A 12,955-nucleotide genomic window follows, 5' to 3' on the forward strand; every position below is an offset into this window, starting at 1 on the left:
GATACGGGGCATGCGGCTCTTCGAAGTCTGTTAGGAATGAATATTGCCTGATTCTTATGTTCTGATTGGTGCCTTAGCCATATGGCTTGATTTTCGGTCGATACGGTATGCGCTTGTGCCTTTAGTCAAGTGACGGAGCAAGTCTATCGTCGTCCTTGTTTTTGCTTCGGTGTGTGCACATTCAAGGTATAGTGTAGACTTCCTGTCTTCTTACTTGGCAGGTTCCTGGGTTTGCTGAGTTTTGGTCACTGCGATTGAAGAACGACTGTTTCGAGAGTGCCTTTGCCTTCAACTGTTCATCTGAGACTCTGGTAAAGTTGGCTCATACCATCGTCTACTGGATAAGGAGATAACATGGATGTGACAGCGGACGGTCCGACGGGGCCGGGGCCTTCCCGGCAAACTGGATTTATCTATATACCCCCCCGAAATTCTAGCTCAACGGGGTTGACTGAGACGCTTTTCTAATCTTTTGCGTCAATCATTCTTTTGAAAATTTACTTCTCCTCCTCAGCATCGGAAGGCGGATCCAACTCATCCTCGCGGGCGACCTTCTTCCCCTGGACCTCGCGCTCGACCTCGGGGATCAGCGCGTCCATCAGCTCCCTGTCGGTGCCGACCAGCGTCACGGTGTTGCGCTTGTTGCCCCAGCGCGGGTAGCTGCCGACCTTGACGCCGCGGTCGGCGACGCGGGCGGCCAGCTCGGTCAGGTAGCCGGCCACGTCGCTCTCGGGCAAGGGGGTGCTGAACAGGTAGCGGTAGATGCCCTTGCCTTCCTCCGGGTTGACCAGCCGCGGCAGCAGCGTCGGCTTCAGGTGCTCCAGCAGCCGCTCGAACAGCCGCGGCACCCCCGGCAGAATGTGCACGTTGCCGTTCACGATCGCGATCGGCACCCACATGTCGTCCGCCACGAAGATGGCCTGCTCGTCTTCGGGGAGGGCCGCGTCGTGCGGCAGCTCCACCATCCGCAGCTTGGCCGTCAGGCTCGCCGACGGCGTGTCCCAGTCGAAGCTCGGTTGCATGGGGTGCGGTTTCGAGAGGCGCTTCATCCGCTCGAAGGCCGGCGTGTGGAGTTTGAGCGGCAGGGAGAAGGCGCGCGCGATCGAGGCGTAGGTTATATCGTCGTGGCTTGGGGGAAGGTGTTAGTTTGTAGGTGGTTTGAGGGGGAGTGGTTCGAGGAAGCGCCTGTCAGGCAGTACGTACGTCGGTCCAATGCCTCCGCTGGTCACTACAAAGTCGTACCGATCACTCATGCGCCGCACCGCTTCGATGATCTCGCTCTCGTCGTCCGCGATCACCTCCACGCGCTTCAGTTGGATGCCCAGCGAGAAACACCATTTCGCGAAGAAGGCGGAGTTGGTGTCTATTGTCTGGAGGATTTGCGAAGGGAAGTGGTTAGTTGGGTGGTTCGGTTGGTGGGGAATGGGTTTGCGTCGCAGATGGGCTGGGTTGGTTGGATATGGGACACACCACTTCCTTCTCAATTGAGGGAGAGCAGGGTGGTGTGCGGTGGTGAATAAATGGTGAACGAGATATGACAGGTTGATGATGAGGATAAGATACTCACCTTGCCTCCAAGTACCTCATCGCCAATGATCAGGCATGCCGCGGTGTGGATGGTGCGTTTGTTCTTCGGGAGTACGGATGATGTCATATTGAAGGATGGGGATGGAGCCCGAGTTCCGAGTGCTGAGGCAGGAGTGAAAGGAATTGAGGACGCAGAAGATGAATTGTTAAGGGCTGGCCGGGTTAGCTGACGGGTGAGTTGACTGAGTCGACTGAACATCGAGGAGGGTGGTGAAAAGGAACGAAAGGAGGACGGAGTGAGTGGATTCCAGGCGGACTAAGTATCAAGCGTGAGCGAGCGGGGAGGGGGAAAGGAAAGAAAGTGAGAAACAGAAAGTCTGGAGGGCCGCCAACGGAGGTTCGAGCGGGTGGGGGAGAAAATAGCGGGCGGCCGGCAACCCGTTCCAATCCCATCATTCATCATCCATCCATCCATCCCACTTGGAGCTAAGTCGCCTTCTCGATCGACATCTCCTGCTCCATTTCTGATACCCCCCTCGTTCTTTTCGTGTCTGCACCGCTGTTTGTTCGTTGCCAGTCTTAAAGAGAATTTCGTGTGGTTTAACCCTGGTGAGGTCATTATCATACCAACAAGATGGTGAGGACACATGCCCCGCATTCCCTCCCCCCTCCTTGCCCTTCATCGGTAACCCGTAATATTGACACCCCCTCCTCTCCCAGTCCGAATCTCGTCTGTATTCCTTCTCGCCGGAGACGAAAGAAAAGCTCCGCAAGTTTCGCTTGGGGACCTCGCGCGCCAAAGACCCGCAGGCTGTTATCTGTAGGGTTCCGTTTCATTTCGTTGTTGCCTTTCCCGCGCTCGTTCGAAACCTCCCTCGCCGATGTGGAAGATGATGCATGCAGGCATATCCTGTTCTTCTGTGGCAGCGGTGTCGAAGAGGGAATGGGCTGCAGGTGTTGGTGCTGACTGATCGGGTCGACAGATATAATCGACAACAAGAGCCAGGAAATCCGCCCCGAGGATGGTGAAGTCTACACGAAGATGGAAGATCTCGCCGACGAGCTTCCCGAGACGTCGCCTCGATTCATCCTTCTCAGTTACCCGTTGACTTTGGTTCGTTGCCTCCTTACCCTTGGTTTCTGCTGCGGTCGCTCATCGCGGGTCGCTAATATTGCATTTTCTGCTCTGGTCTAGCCGTCCGGCCGTCTCACCGTCCCCTATGTGATGCTCTACTACCTCCCCGAGAACTGCAACCCCTCGCTGCGGATGATGTATGCGGGTGCCGTCGAGTTGATGCGCAACACCGCCGAGGTGAACCGTGTGATTGAGGTGGAGAGTGAGGAGGATATCGTGGGGATCGAGGCCAGATTGCAGAGTCAGAACTGAGTTGGCGGTCCGGGGGTGCAGGATGAGGTGTTGGTATATATCATCTTTCGGGCTCGGGCCTCCTTCGTGGGTCTCTAGCCTGTCTTTTCTTTTGAGCTCATATATCGAGCGCTTTTTAATAGTATATTTAGCGGTGTACGCTATTGCTTTTGAGATTGAAAAATTTTTGGCTGGGGATGGGTTCTGGTTCTGCTGGTGAGTTTTTGGTCTCTCTGGTGGGGACGCGGATCTTGAGGTTGATATCGTTGTTCTGGACGGGATAGATTGTTGCACAATCGGTCACGGTAATGGATCTGTAGAGCTGCCAACCTTGCTCTAGCGTTGCTGCTGACTGCAGGTCTGACGCAACAGCCATCCCTCCAAGGGAAACAAGAAGGAGACTACCGGGACTGAGACAGATCTCCTCATGGCACCAAGCGTGTTCCCAGTCGCACCACCATGACTGTAGCAAGGCACACTCGACTATCGGCCCCTCTGCAATGAATGCCTCAGGCGGCAACAAGGTGGCCCATGTCTATAAGGAAAACACATAATCAAAAAGACCAGCCCGGTGCTCGACGATAGGCTTGTTGTCAATCAGATTGACCCCTGGACACGACCCGACAGTTCTTGAATTCATGTACTGTGTAGCTTCCCAGCCACCCGTGGCCCCCCTCAGCCCCGTCCCAAGTGCTTGGGAGCCATGACGGGTGGAACCCATTTCCGGGGAAAAGTTGATACATCAACTTTTTCCCCCACTCAATGTCTGGATGTATGGTACCTTTGAGCCCTTGTAGGTTTAGTAAGAACAGATGATCGACGGTCATCATCTAGGGTGTACTCAGTAGTCTATGCTGTCAAACTTGGACTCCGAAGCCCTGATATCAACGATGCCCTAGGAGGTCAGATTCTGAATTAATCCTCCTAGTATGAAATAGACCAGCACCCATGTCCCGTGTTGACGGAGGCCGACGGAATGCCGTGAAGGCCATTTACAGAGGTAAAGTATCCGTACTGTACCTTGCAATGTGTGATGTGTGATGTATGCTGTTTGAGTGATAGTGTCCACTGCTCTTTCATGAGTACAGTATGTGACTCCACAGTGGAGATAAGATGATTCGGACAGATGATCATAGCCTGAATGCATATGTCCAAAGTAATGTACACTCACAGTACTAGGCCGTGGTGGGTAGGAGGCCCAGCTGCTCGTCTGCCAGGTGGCAGGTGGCAGGTGGCCCCGTGGAGCGGAGTCGTTGGGTTTGTTCTTGTTTTTTTATTTTTTTTTTTGCTTTCCCATATAGTTGTATCCTTTTACGGCTCTTTCCCCTTCGAACTACGGGTCTTCGAGATGTCTGCTAGTAGTGGGTTGGGGTTCATTGTCCTGGTGAGATTGGGGAGAGAGGGGCAAAGCGAGCAAGGATTAGATGACGATGGCGATGCTGTGATGGGTGGGGAATTGACCCCGAGCACTGGGCTGTCTTTCTTGGTGATGATGATTGGCTTGTGCGGGTTCGAGGGGGGTTCTCTCGGAGATGCATGGCCAGAGGGAGAGGGATCTAGGGTCAGTGGGGATGGATTATAGACAGCCAGCCAGCCAGCAATATCCAGAATACTTTCACTACCCCCCCCCCTTGCATGTGCTGGGTCCACGGTGGTTGACGGTGGCGAAAAGAAGGGATTTGCATTTTGCATTTTGCATTGGGCAGGGAGGGAGGAATTTAGTTTGCGAACCCGGTGGTGTGGTTGTTGGGTTCCTTTTTTTGTTTCGACTCAATCGGGGGTTTTTTTGTAGGAATTGGGGAAGGTTGTTTTGGATGATGCCCTACGGCTTGATGATGGCTTCCCCGTTGGAACTTAATCCTTTTGGTACGAGGTGGGTAAGTATGTCGTAGCGATTAAGGTATTGAGTACATGCTTCGTCTATCATACTCTACATGGTGATCACCACGGTCAAGGTCAAGTCTTGACAATCACGAGGCAGGAGAGGGAGATAGAACGGTCCTGCCCCATCGAGGTGACAGATTTCTCCGATTTGGAGAAAAATAAAGTGGAGGAGCAGGGGTGCATTGGAACTTAAGGTTTCGCTGGGGCTGCTTCGCTCTGACAAATTGTTCCATTCACGGCTTCTTTGTTTACCATACCGTACGCTCAATCGTTACCTTACTCTTCTCACTGCCGGCTGTTCTGCATGGAACCATTGCCGTTTTTAATATAGATTGGGACTGTAGCATGGTGCTCCGGTTGAGTGTCGTGCAGCTGCTATGCATGCGCTACTGTCAATCGGGAATGTCGGGGGAGGAGAGGGTGTATTTTACTGTATTGTGGTATTGGTACCTGTTTTAATCGGAGGTTGTATAAGGTAGCACCGTGTGCTGGCAAAGGCTCGGTTTGATTGAGCAGAACATATTGATATAGTTGAAAGAAGACTCGATTGTGAAAGTTCTTTCTAAGTTAGCTTCTGTTCGGTTCATCTTGGACCTGGTATGTTGTTGATGTTCAGATGGAAAGTTGTCACCCGTATAGATTCAATTACTCCCACCGAGAAACGAAGCTGTCAGCGTGAAGTAGTACTGATGATATCAGCGAATTGTAGGCAGTCCGACTGTCTTAGCATTGACAATGAGCAACAGGCGATCGTCTATACCAGATAGAGCCGGATATAAGTTAACCAGTGCGGAAGCTGTCGAGGTAAATTCGAGGTATGGCCCGTTGTGAACAAACAGGTAAGATACACTGCTATACGGATGCATCCATACTCATCATACCACCAAGCCTTGCGCTGATATCATCTTGGCCCAGCAGGTCAGCTTCCAGACTCCTGGGTACAGAACAACAAACAAACTCTGTTGCACTCAGCCACATGCCAGGTGTCCGGGAACTAGAAAAAGCAACAGGCAGGAGGTGTTGTCTGTCACCGCACAAGACAGTCGGAATTGCTAGCAGAGTTCCCCGCCAAGCTTAAGAGGATTAAGGAAAGAGAGCCGGGTGGTCGAGACGGGGGTTTCGGGCTGTGTTTCCGAGTGGATGTCACGGCAGTGCACCTCACTGCACTGGGCAGGTCTGGATGATTGCCTACGTAGTAACTTTAGTGTCTAGGGACAGTACGGGAGGACTCAGTTTATTAGGTAGTCTTCTCAGAGGCTAGGCTAGGACCCAAGCGCTCCGTCGCCTCGGTTCGCCCGCCCGCTAGATTAGCCTACTTGTAGTTCAAGGTTGCTGGATTCCCAGGCTTGCAGGAGCAGCAACTTAGCAAGACTTCCAGTTTGCTTGGTCTCTATCCCGTACCTTGCTTACATACCGTCTGTCTGGCACTCCACTCACTGCATAGTCTGTCTCTCTTCCCCCTTCGGCACGGAGCGTGAGTATCTCTTCCCGTGGTCGATACCACCACTTTTCGATTGTCCAGACTCCAGAGTATGTCATGGGTTACTGAATCTGGAGCATCCAAATGAACATTTATTAGCGCTCAAAATTCATTATACCAGTGTCCCTAACGGGCCTGTTTGCTGCTTCTCATCTGACATTGAATATATGACGTCTAGGTGTGTCTCGACTATGTATGAAGAATCACCAGACACCGTATCTGCTGCAAGTCTATACGTAACAGTTGCCAGTGCCCAAAATCTGGATAAAATGCTGAAGGGTAAATTTAAAATCATGACTTCTCAAATACTAGGATAGAAAAATAACCGCAAGCCAGCAACGAATTAGCCATGTGCTACCTATACCCTTAGCCTCCTGCCACATTTGCAACTTAACACTAACTTAACCCTTTTTTTTTTTTTTTTTTTTACTTTTACGCTCTCGTTACGGAGTACTTGACTTGACTTTTACTTTACATACTCTTACCCACCCCCCTCTTGCTCCTCCGTTTCCCCCCTCCCTGCCAGAAAGGTTTGTTCGGCTTCTATTTATCATTTGGCTCGCGCTGCAGTGCAGGTGGCCGTCGTTGCCTGCCTGATTTGTTTATCTTTGCTCTTGCTCGCTTTTTCTCTTTTTGGCGGCCACCAACTCAATTCATTACCACCACCCACCCACCCTTCCCTCCTCTTCACTTTCTTCCCTCCTCTACTACAACTAACTCTTACAACTACTTTCTCTTTCACCACCACCACCACCACCACTACTACTACCACAAAACATTGCGCCCTTTCTAATCCCTCCCGTGGCTTCAGTTCTCGTACGCCTCGATCACGCCCGATCCACACGATCTGACCGCCCTTCAGCCAATCAGTCGTGGTCTTCGGCTGCGACCCTACCAAGAGCTCACCGTCTTGCCGGGTGTCCCAAGTCTACGGTTTCGGGTCACGCCCGTGCGACCTGCCAATACTTAATCGTGGTTCCCGCTTTGTCTGTTCTATTTGGCACCCACTCGGTTCGATCAACAACATCCACCCCCCCTTCCACCTCCACCCTCCGCCCTCCACCCCTGGTCCCGGTCGCCCAACAACCACTTTATCATACTCGGATCGATCATCTCAAACCCGCCTGTCCCGATTCCGCACCTCGACTGTCCAGCGATTGGGATAATATGAATAGACCATTTTGCATCGAGGCCTGGCGCAGAGATTGAGTTCTTTTATACTGCAAGAAAAACGACAACCTTCCATTCATATCACCGACTTGGTTCACCACAATATTAGCCAGTCTCATCCTCATCAGACTGTGCGCCTTTCCGACATGTCGACACAACAGAGTTCCGACCTGTTCAGCGAAGGCAAGCACGAGGGTTTCTCCAAATATGTTAAACGCATAAGAACCGCAATGAGGAGGACCTCTACCATCAAGACATTTCCGTCGCCCGGTATACAGGGGGCTACTGAGGTACCCGCGTCCAGTCAGAACGCTACGTACGTCCGACCTCTCTCCTTTCCCCTTACAATTGTCAACATTGCCCCAATACTTACTTCGGGCCAGCCTGACAGCTACTCCTCTCCCACCTGCCATCAGTGTGTCCCCCAATGCGACCGTACTTTACAACTGGGGAGTCATCCAAGAACAGAAGGCGCGCGCCTTGTTCGCAAAGTATGGACTAGCCATCGAGCCGGGAGAATGGAAGGCGCCTAGCGACATGACCGTGCAGCGAGTGGTGAGGCCGATCCGTATGCGAGTCCGCCGTACCTGCCACCGCTGCCAGACCATTTTCGGGCCCAACAAAGCTTGCGTCAATTGTCAACATGTTCGCTGCACAAGCTGTCCGCGGGACCCCATTACGAAGCCCGACGACAAACAGGCACAGACTGAAGCCGCACTCCAAACCCTCCTGTCGCAAAAGACGCCTGAGATTGCCCCGGCGCCGCGCCAATCCAAAGAACCTCGCCTGACCTTACCCTCACGTACCGGTGGCCAGGATTTGGTCCACAATCCACCTCGCCAGAGAATTCGGCGAACTTGCCATCGCTGCAACACCGTTTTCGCGGCAGATGCTATGGAATGCAATACTTGCAGACACATTCGCTGTACTCTGTGCCCTCGCGAGCCGTACGTTGCGCTATTTCCATTCATCGGAGCTATGCTAACAAGATGTAGGGCGAAGCTTAACAAATACCCGAATGGTTATCCCGGAGACGCCGAGCCTCCCTCGGAACTACCTGCACGGACATGGAAGAAGCCCCGGCAACGGGTTCGATACTTCTGTCACCGCTGCAACAACGTACTACAATCGCGAGAAACCATTTGCTCCCATTGCGGGCAAGAGAAATGTGACGAGACCATACGAGATCCGTAAGTTACTGAAGCGGTTGCTCATAAGCAAGCACGTGTTGATCCATTCATTGCAGGAAACGCAAAGAAAGGCCAAAACCCGACCCTGAGATATCGAAACGAGTCGAAGAACGATTGGCGCATGCGAAGATAGTGAGCACGGGATCAATGGAACGCTGAAACGATCATGGTTACTTCACGCTGCGATTCACGGCCCTAGTAAAATGCTCAACGAGTTCTCTCTTTTTCCCTCACCAGAGCGTGGTCAGCCCATACGGCCGGTCTATTCCCAGATTTCTTGTCCCCAGTCTGGACAGCATAAGAAAAAGCCCAGACGAAGAGCCACCGAGAAGAGTTTGATGGGGGCACAGTAGGGCTGGTCCTAGTGATTGGTGCATCTTGAAGCCTCAATCAGGATTATTTGCCCGTTGTGCAAGGCCTGTGGATATGCGCTTACGATGGTAACTATGCAGCAATGAACCAAACCCACGATGTTACATCGCCGGACTTGCTACGAAATTAGGTCCTTGCAATTTCCAGATACCCTTTTTGGCCGAGGCATTACGTGTTTCTAGACCCAAATTCATTTTCGAAGGTTCGGATGGCGAGTCAGGTGTGATCCGCAATCGAGAAACTGCATGTTAGAGCGTTAGCCGAAGCAGGACTAGAGTGATGGAGTGACGGAGGGTCTAACCACAACCGCGGGCTGCTGCAATCAAACCTAAATAGAGGGTGATGATTGACAGGACCCGCAATGGTGTTGAAGATGGAAGAAGTCGAGCCAATGATTGAGCAGGGCTGGAAGAAACTGCATCTGTCCTTGGATGTAATCTAAATCATATATTGAGGCCACCCAGTCTAGAATCGGAGGGACGCTGAGTAATGATTAGAGAGGGGCTCCACTGGGCCCCGCTGGGTTGGATTCAGTTCCCGGCGGTTTGGTGACCGTGTCGTCCCATGCCTCGGTCAGGGGAAGGGGGTGTTCTCTTTACATTGTAATGCTGGAGCTATCGCATCAAGTGATCGTAAAACTGTGTGGTGATTATGCAGCCGTTTGCATTCCAACCAGTATATCTTTACAGGACCTCTATAGACCTCCAGGGTATATTCAACCTGATAACCGATAGGTAAGCAGGTAGGTAGCAAGTCCCGAATCATCCGAAACCACATGGTGGTGCAGTCCGATAGAAATCATGCAACCCAGGCCCTGTCACTGTCACAACCCTGGATAAATAACACCGTGAATTAATTATACGTCCAGCATGTCGCAATTAGTACCGTAATCCTCTAGCGCCGCTTGTCTCCCTAAGCCCTTAATCCTCCCCCAGAAATAACATGAATTTCACCCAGAAACATCCAACCATTAATTTGACCAAAAAAAATCCCCGACAAAACTCCGTCCAACGTCCCTGCACTCGGCCGGAACTCTAGGACTGGGGGGTTTAAACGGGGAACCGGGGGGTTTGAAGAACGGTACCTAGTAGACTAGTTAAGTTACTTAACTACCTGAAGCTAGACTGGAACCCAACCCGCCGGCGCGCACGGATCAATTTCTTTTTATGGATCTATGGGTACGTACCTACTAGGTGCCGTAATGCAGATTTTTAATTTGAGGAGTCCTCTGTAAGTAAGTTTGGGGTTTGGTGTGGTGTTTTGTGGAGGTTGATTTGCATGCACTGTATATTTATACTTAGGCTAGGAGTTGTCGGTGGTGGTGGTGGTGGTGGTGGTTACGGGGTAGGTAAATGCTATTTTTTTTTGCTTCTGGCTTCTTGCTTCTTGCTTCTTGCATTTCTTGGGGTAGGATCGTCGGTTGTGGAATGGTTGCGTACAGGGGAGGGGGAGGTTGCGTGCGCCCTGCCAGCGCATTTACGCCACGTTCTCCGGGGGAAGTGTGTCTTTGTCTTTGATTCAATATACAGTGTGTTCCTATACGTATAGTCATTCATTACAGATGACAGTATCGAGACCTAGGCGTTCTTCATCAATCTGTAATCCTCTCAGTACTCGCTTGAGATTGGTATTGCCTACCTACCTATACAGGGGTGACGTCGGTGCTCTGGCGGGTTGGGAAATTCATCATCATCATCATCATCATCATCATTATCATCGACCCTGAAAAGGGGATTATGCAGTAAGAGATATGTACCTAAGGTGGTACAGTACAGTACATGTACACTGCAACTGCAGAAACCTGGAATCGAAGATCATTGATTTTTATGGCGGGCGGTGGATACCGAGACCGGGTTCCCCGCGTCTGACGTGCCAAGATCTCAATGGGGTATGAGCTGAGGTATGACTGCACTGCCTGCGCCGGGCACCTCATGCCATTTGCACTAGGTTACGATATTGTATGGTACGGTATATACTGAGAATGTAGGCGTGGCAGGTTGAGGGGCTCTGGGAGTTGGATGGGTGTGAGGGAAGGTGGATGGTCTTGTGGCGTTGTCTGCTATATTTACAGTACCTGCTACGAAATGGTAACCGGGATTTTGGTTGAAGAAGATAGGTCCGTTGGGTGGGTGAGTTCCCTGGGTTCTGGGGTTGAGGGCCGATGGCTGTTTTCTCTGGTGATGCTTGCGTTGAGGGTGATGTACTCATATCAGGTGCTTAGATACTTGTGGACTGGTGGACTGGTGGTGGTGGTGGTCTGATGGGTCACTACACGTCAGTAGCTGAAGGTTTCATCTGGTGGGCTGCAACTGGGAGTCTATACTTGGGTTCTTTTATGGAGTCAATTCAAAGTTCTGTCCCGGGTCTGCTGCTTCGAACCGGGGAGCAAACGCATGTGGCCCGGGGATGTCGGTTCCTGGTAATTATTCTCCGAGGAGGGGGGTTGTGTCTACCCTGAGGTGGGTTGTCAATGGTTGAGTGGTGACACTTGGGTCGCAAAGATAACTTAGGTGTGTAAGTAGGTTGCTTGTGCGGGTGATGCAGACTCCAAAGGTAGTTTGTGTTCTGTCCTTGCAGTCCTCTGGTAAGCTTGGGTGAGCTGATTCGGAACTGTACGGTTGATATCGTCCGGTGCTTGATACTGTAGACCTCTTTGCTGCCCACTGCTACACTTATTGAGGACAAGTACTGTAAACTAAACAAGAAACAGTGTCCCCGCTCTGCGCCCTCGGATTCAGTAATACCTCCCGCAAAGACACCCAATCACTAAACTACTTCAGCAGTGACAGCCCGCCGGGTCGGCCTCCCGACGGTTCGTATCCAGTCAAAGCTTAACGGGTGCCAATTGGCGACAGTGGCGTCCGTGGAACCTGGATCCCGGAGTGCCGCCTGCTCAAATCCTGCCGCTTCATTGGGCTGGTAGCAGAGGGATCGGTCGTGTCCGGGTGGAGCAAGTTGGGATCGGAGACGGGAACGGAGTAGGAGTAGGAGCAGGACGCCCGAAACAGAGTGAGACCGAGAAGGATGAGAAGCGAGGACAAGTGGCGTGTCGCATTGCGGTGTTGTTCGGGCCACAGAGTTGTGTAACCTCTGGCTTCTTGAAGAATTCTTTTGCCCCATGCACGAAAGACTTGGTTCCAAGTTACCACTGGGGTCTTCCAGTCACGGGATGATGAATCAATTGGGATAGTTGATTGGTTGAGTCCCGTATTAGAACTGGGAGATAGCGGTACCCTGTTGGTGAGCATATTTGGGCAATATCTCAAATTTTATCACTGTGTCGAAGAGATGGCACATCTGGCGGTGCAGCTGGTTTCTCGTGGAAGGCTGCATCCCTCTGACCGGTCCGATCCGTGGATGATCCGCGGGACTGGCGATGGATGCACTACCGAGGATCTTCACGTGGATTTCGCAATATCATGCACTGGCTGCTTAGAGGGCATTGACTGGGAGGTTTGCGGAGGCTCTAGGCTTGCAGGTCTGGATTCAATCAATAAGTTAGGCAGTATACGTCTAAGTCAGATGAGGTTTGCTTTTTCTTGCCCACCTTTCAATGCGCACTCAATTAGTTGTATATCGGTATCAACTCTGTAATATTCTCGTCTAGCTGGTCATCAAATCCAAGGAAATTGATACAATGGGATCAATATGCGTCAAGTCGAACAAGGTAGAAATTGGATGCCCGACCAAGGTTTGAATTCCTCAATGCAACAGGAGCATCTACTGTCGAAGCATGGTAATACATGGTACCTAGTATACAAAGCAACATTCCAAAACCGATCACAGCTCAGTAAGAGACCAGATAGGAAAGACCCCCATCGTTCTTCCCTCACCGCTTCCCCAGGGGATAAACCACTACCCGACTATTCCTCCACTGCTTCCACTCTACTCCCTCCCTGCATCACTTGTCCCCGAGCACAGCCTTCGAGAAAAAAGAAATATGACTGCTCCATTCTCCGTCCCAGC

General features: G+C 51.6%; 3 protein-coding genes across 3 annotated transcripts; 2 read left to right on the forward strand and 1 right to left on the reverse strand.

Moving 5' to 3' along the window:
• Nucleotides 1-497: 497 nt before the first annotated feature.
• Nucleotides 498-1,786, reverse strand: BO72DRAFT_466562 (flavin adenine dinucleotide pyrophosphatase; the record flags this gene model as incomplete). The annotated part of the gene is made up of 3 exons (XM_040946775.1): nt 498-1,128; nt 1,204-1,370; nt 1,568-1,786. The coding sequence occupies 3 exons, from the start codon at nt 1,784-1,786 to the stop codon at nt 498-500; spliced, it is 1,017 nt and encodes a 338-aa protein (XP_040803944.1).
• A 188-nt stretch (nt 1,787-1,974) lies between these two features.
• On the forward strand, nt 1,975-3,205 carry BO72DRAFT_24894 (GMF family protein). Its single transcript, XM_040940007.1, has 5 exons — nt 1,975-2,164; nt 2,248-2,347; nt 2,511-2,641; nt 2,723-3,109; nt 3,178-3,205. Exons 1-4 carry the CDS (start codon nt 2,162-2,164, stop codon nt 2,912-2,914), a joined length of 426 nt encoding a protein of 141 aa, XP_040803945.1. The 5' UTR covers nt 1,975-2,161; the 3' UTR covers nt 2,915-3,109; nt 3,178-3,205.
• Nucleotides 3,206-7,573: 4,368 nt separating this feature from the next.
• On the forward strand, nt 7,574-8,776 carry BO72DRAFT_466563 (uncharacterized protein; the record flags this gene model as incomplete). The annotated part of the gene is made up of 4 exons (XM_040946776.1): nt 7,574-7,689; nt 7,736-8,374; nt 8,423-8,617; nt 8,674-8,776. The coding sequence occupies 4 exons, from the start codon at nt 7,574-7,576 to the stop codon at nt 8,774-8,776; spliced, it is 1,053 nt and encodes a 350-aa protein (XP_040803946.1).
• Between the last annotated feature and the right edge of the window lie 4,179 nt (nt 8,777-12,955).

Source organism: Aspergillus fijiensis, assembly GCF_003184825.1.
Source record: "Aspergillus fijiensis CBS 313.89 unplaced genomic scaffold BO72scaffold_11, whole genome shotgun sequence".
Classification (NCBI taxonomy): domain Eukaryota; kingdom Fungi; phylum Ascomycota; class Eurotiomycetes; order Eurotiales; family Aspergillaceae; genus Aspergillus; species Aspergillus fijiensis.

Excerpts from the sequence above, each read along its gene's own strand:
- BO72DRAFT_24894 (XM_040940007.1), top strand. Across the intron at positions 2,348-2,510 it reads AGACCCGCAGGCTGTTATCT|ATATAATCGACAACAAGAGC; the intron begins GTAGGGTTCCGT and ends TCGGGTCGACAG. Across the intron at positions 2,642-2,722 it reads TCAGTTACCCGTTGACTTTG|CCGTCCGGCCGTCTCACCGT; the intron begins GTTCGTTGCCTC and ends GCTCTGGTCTAG.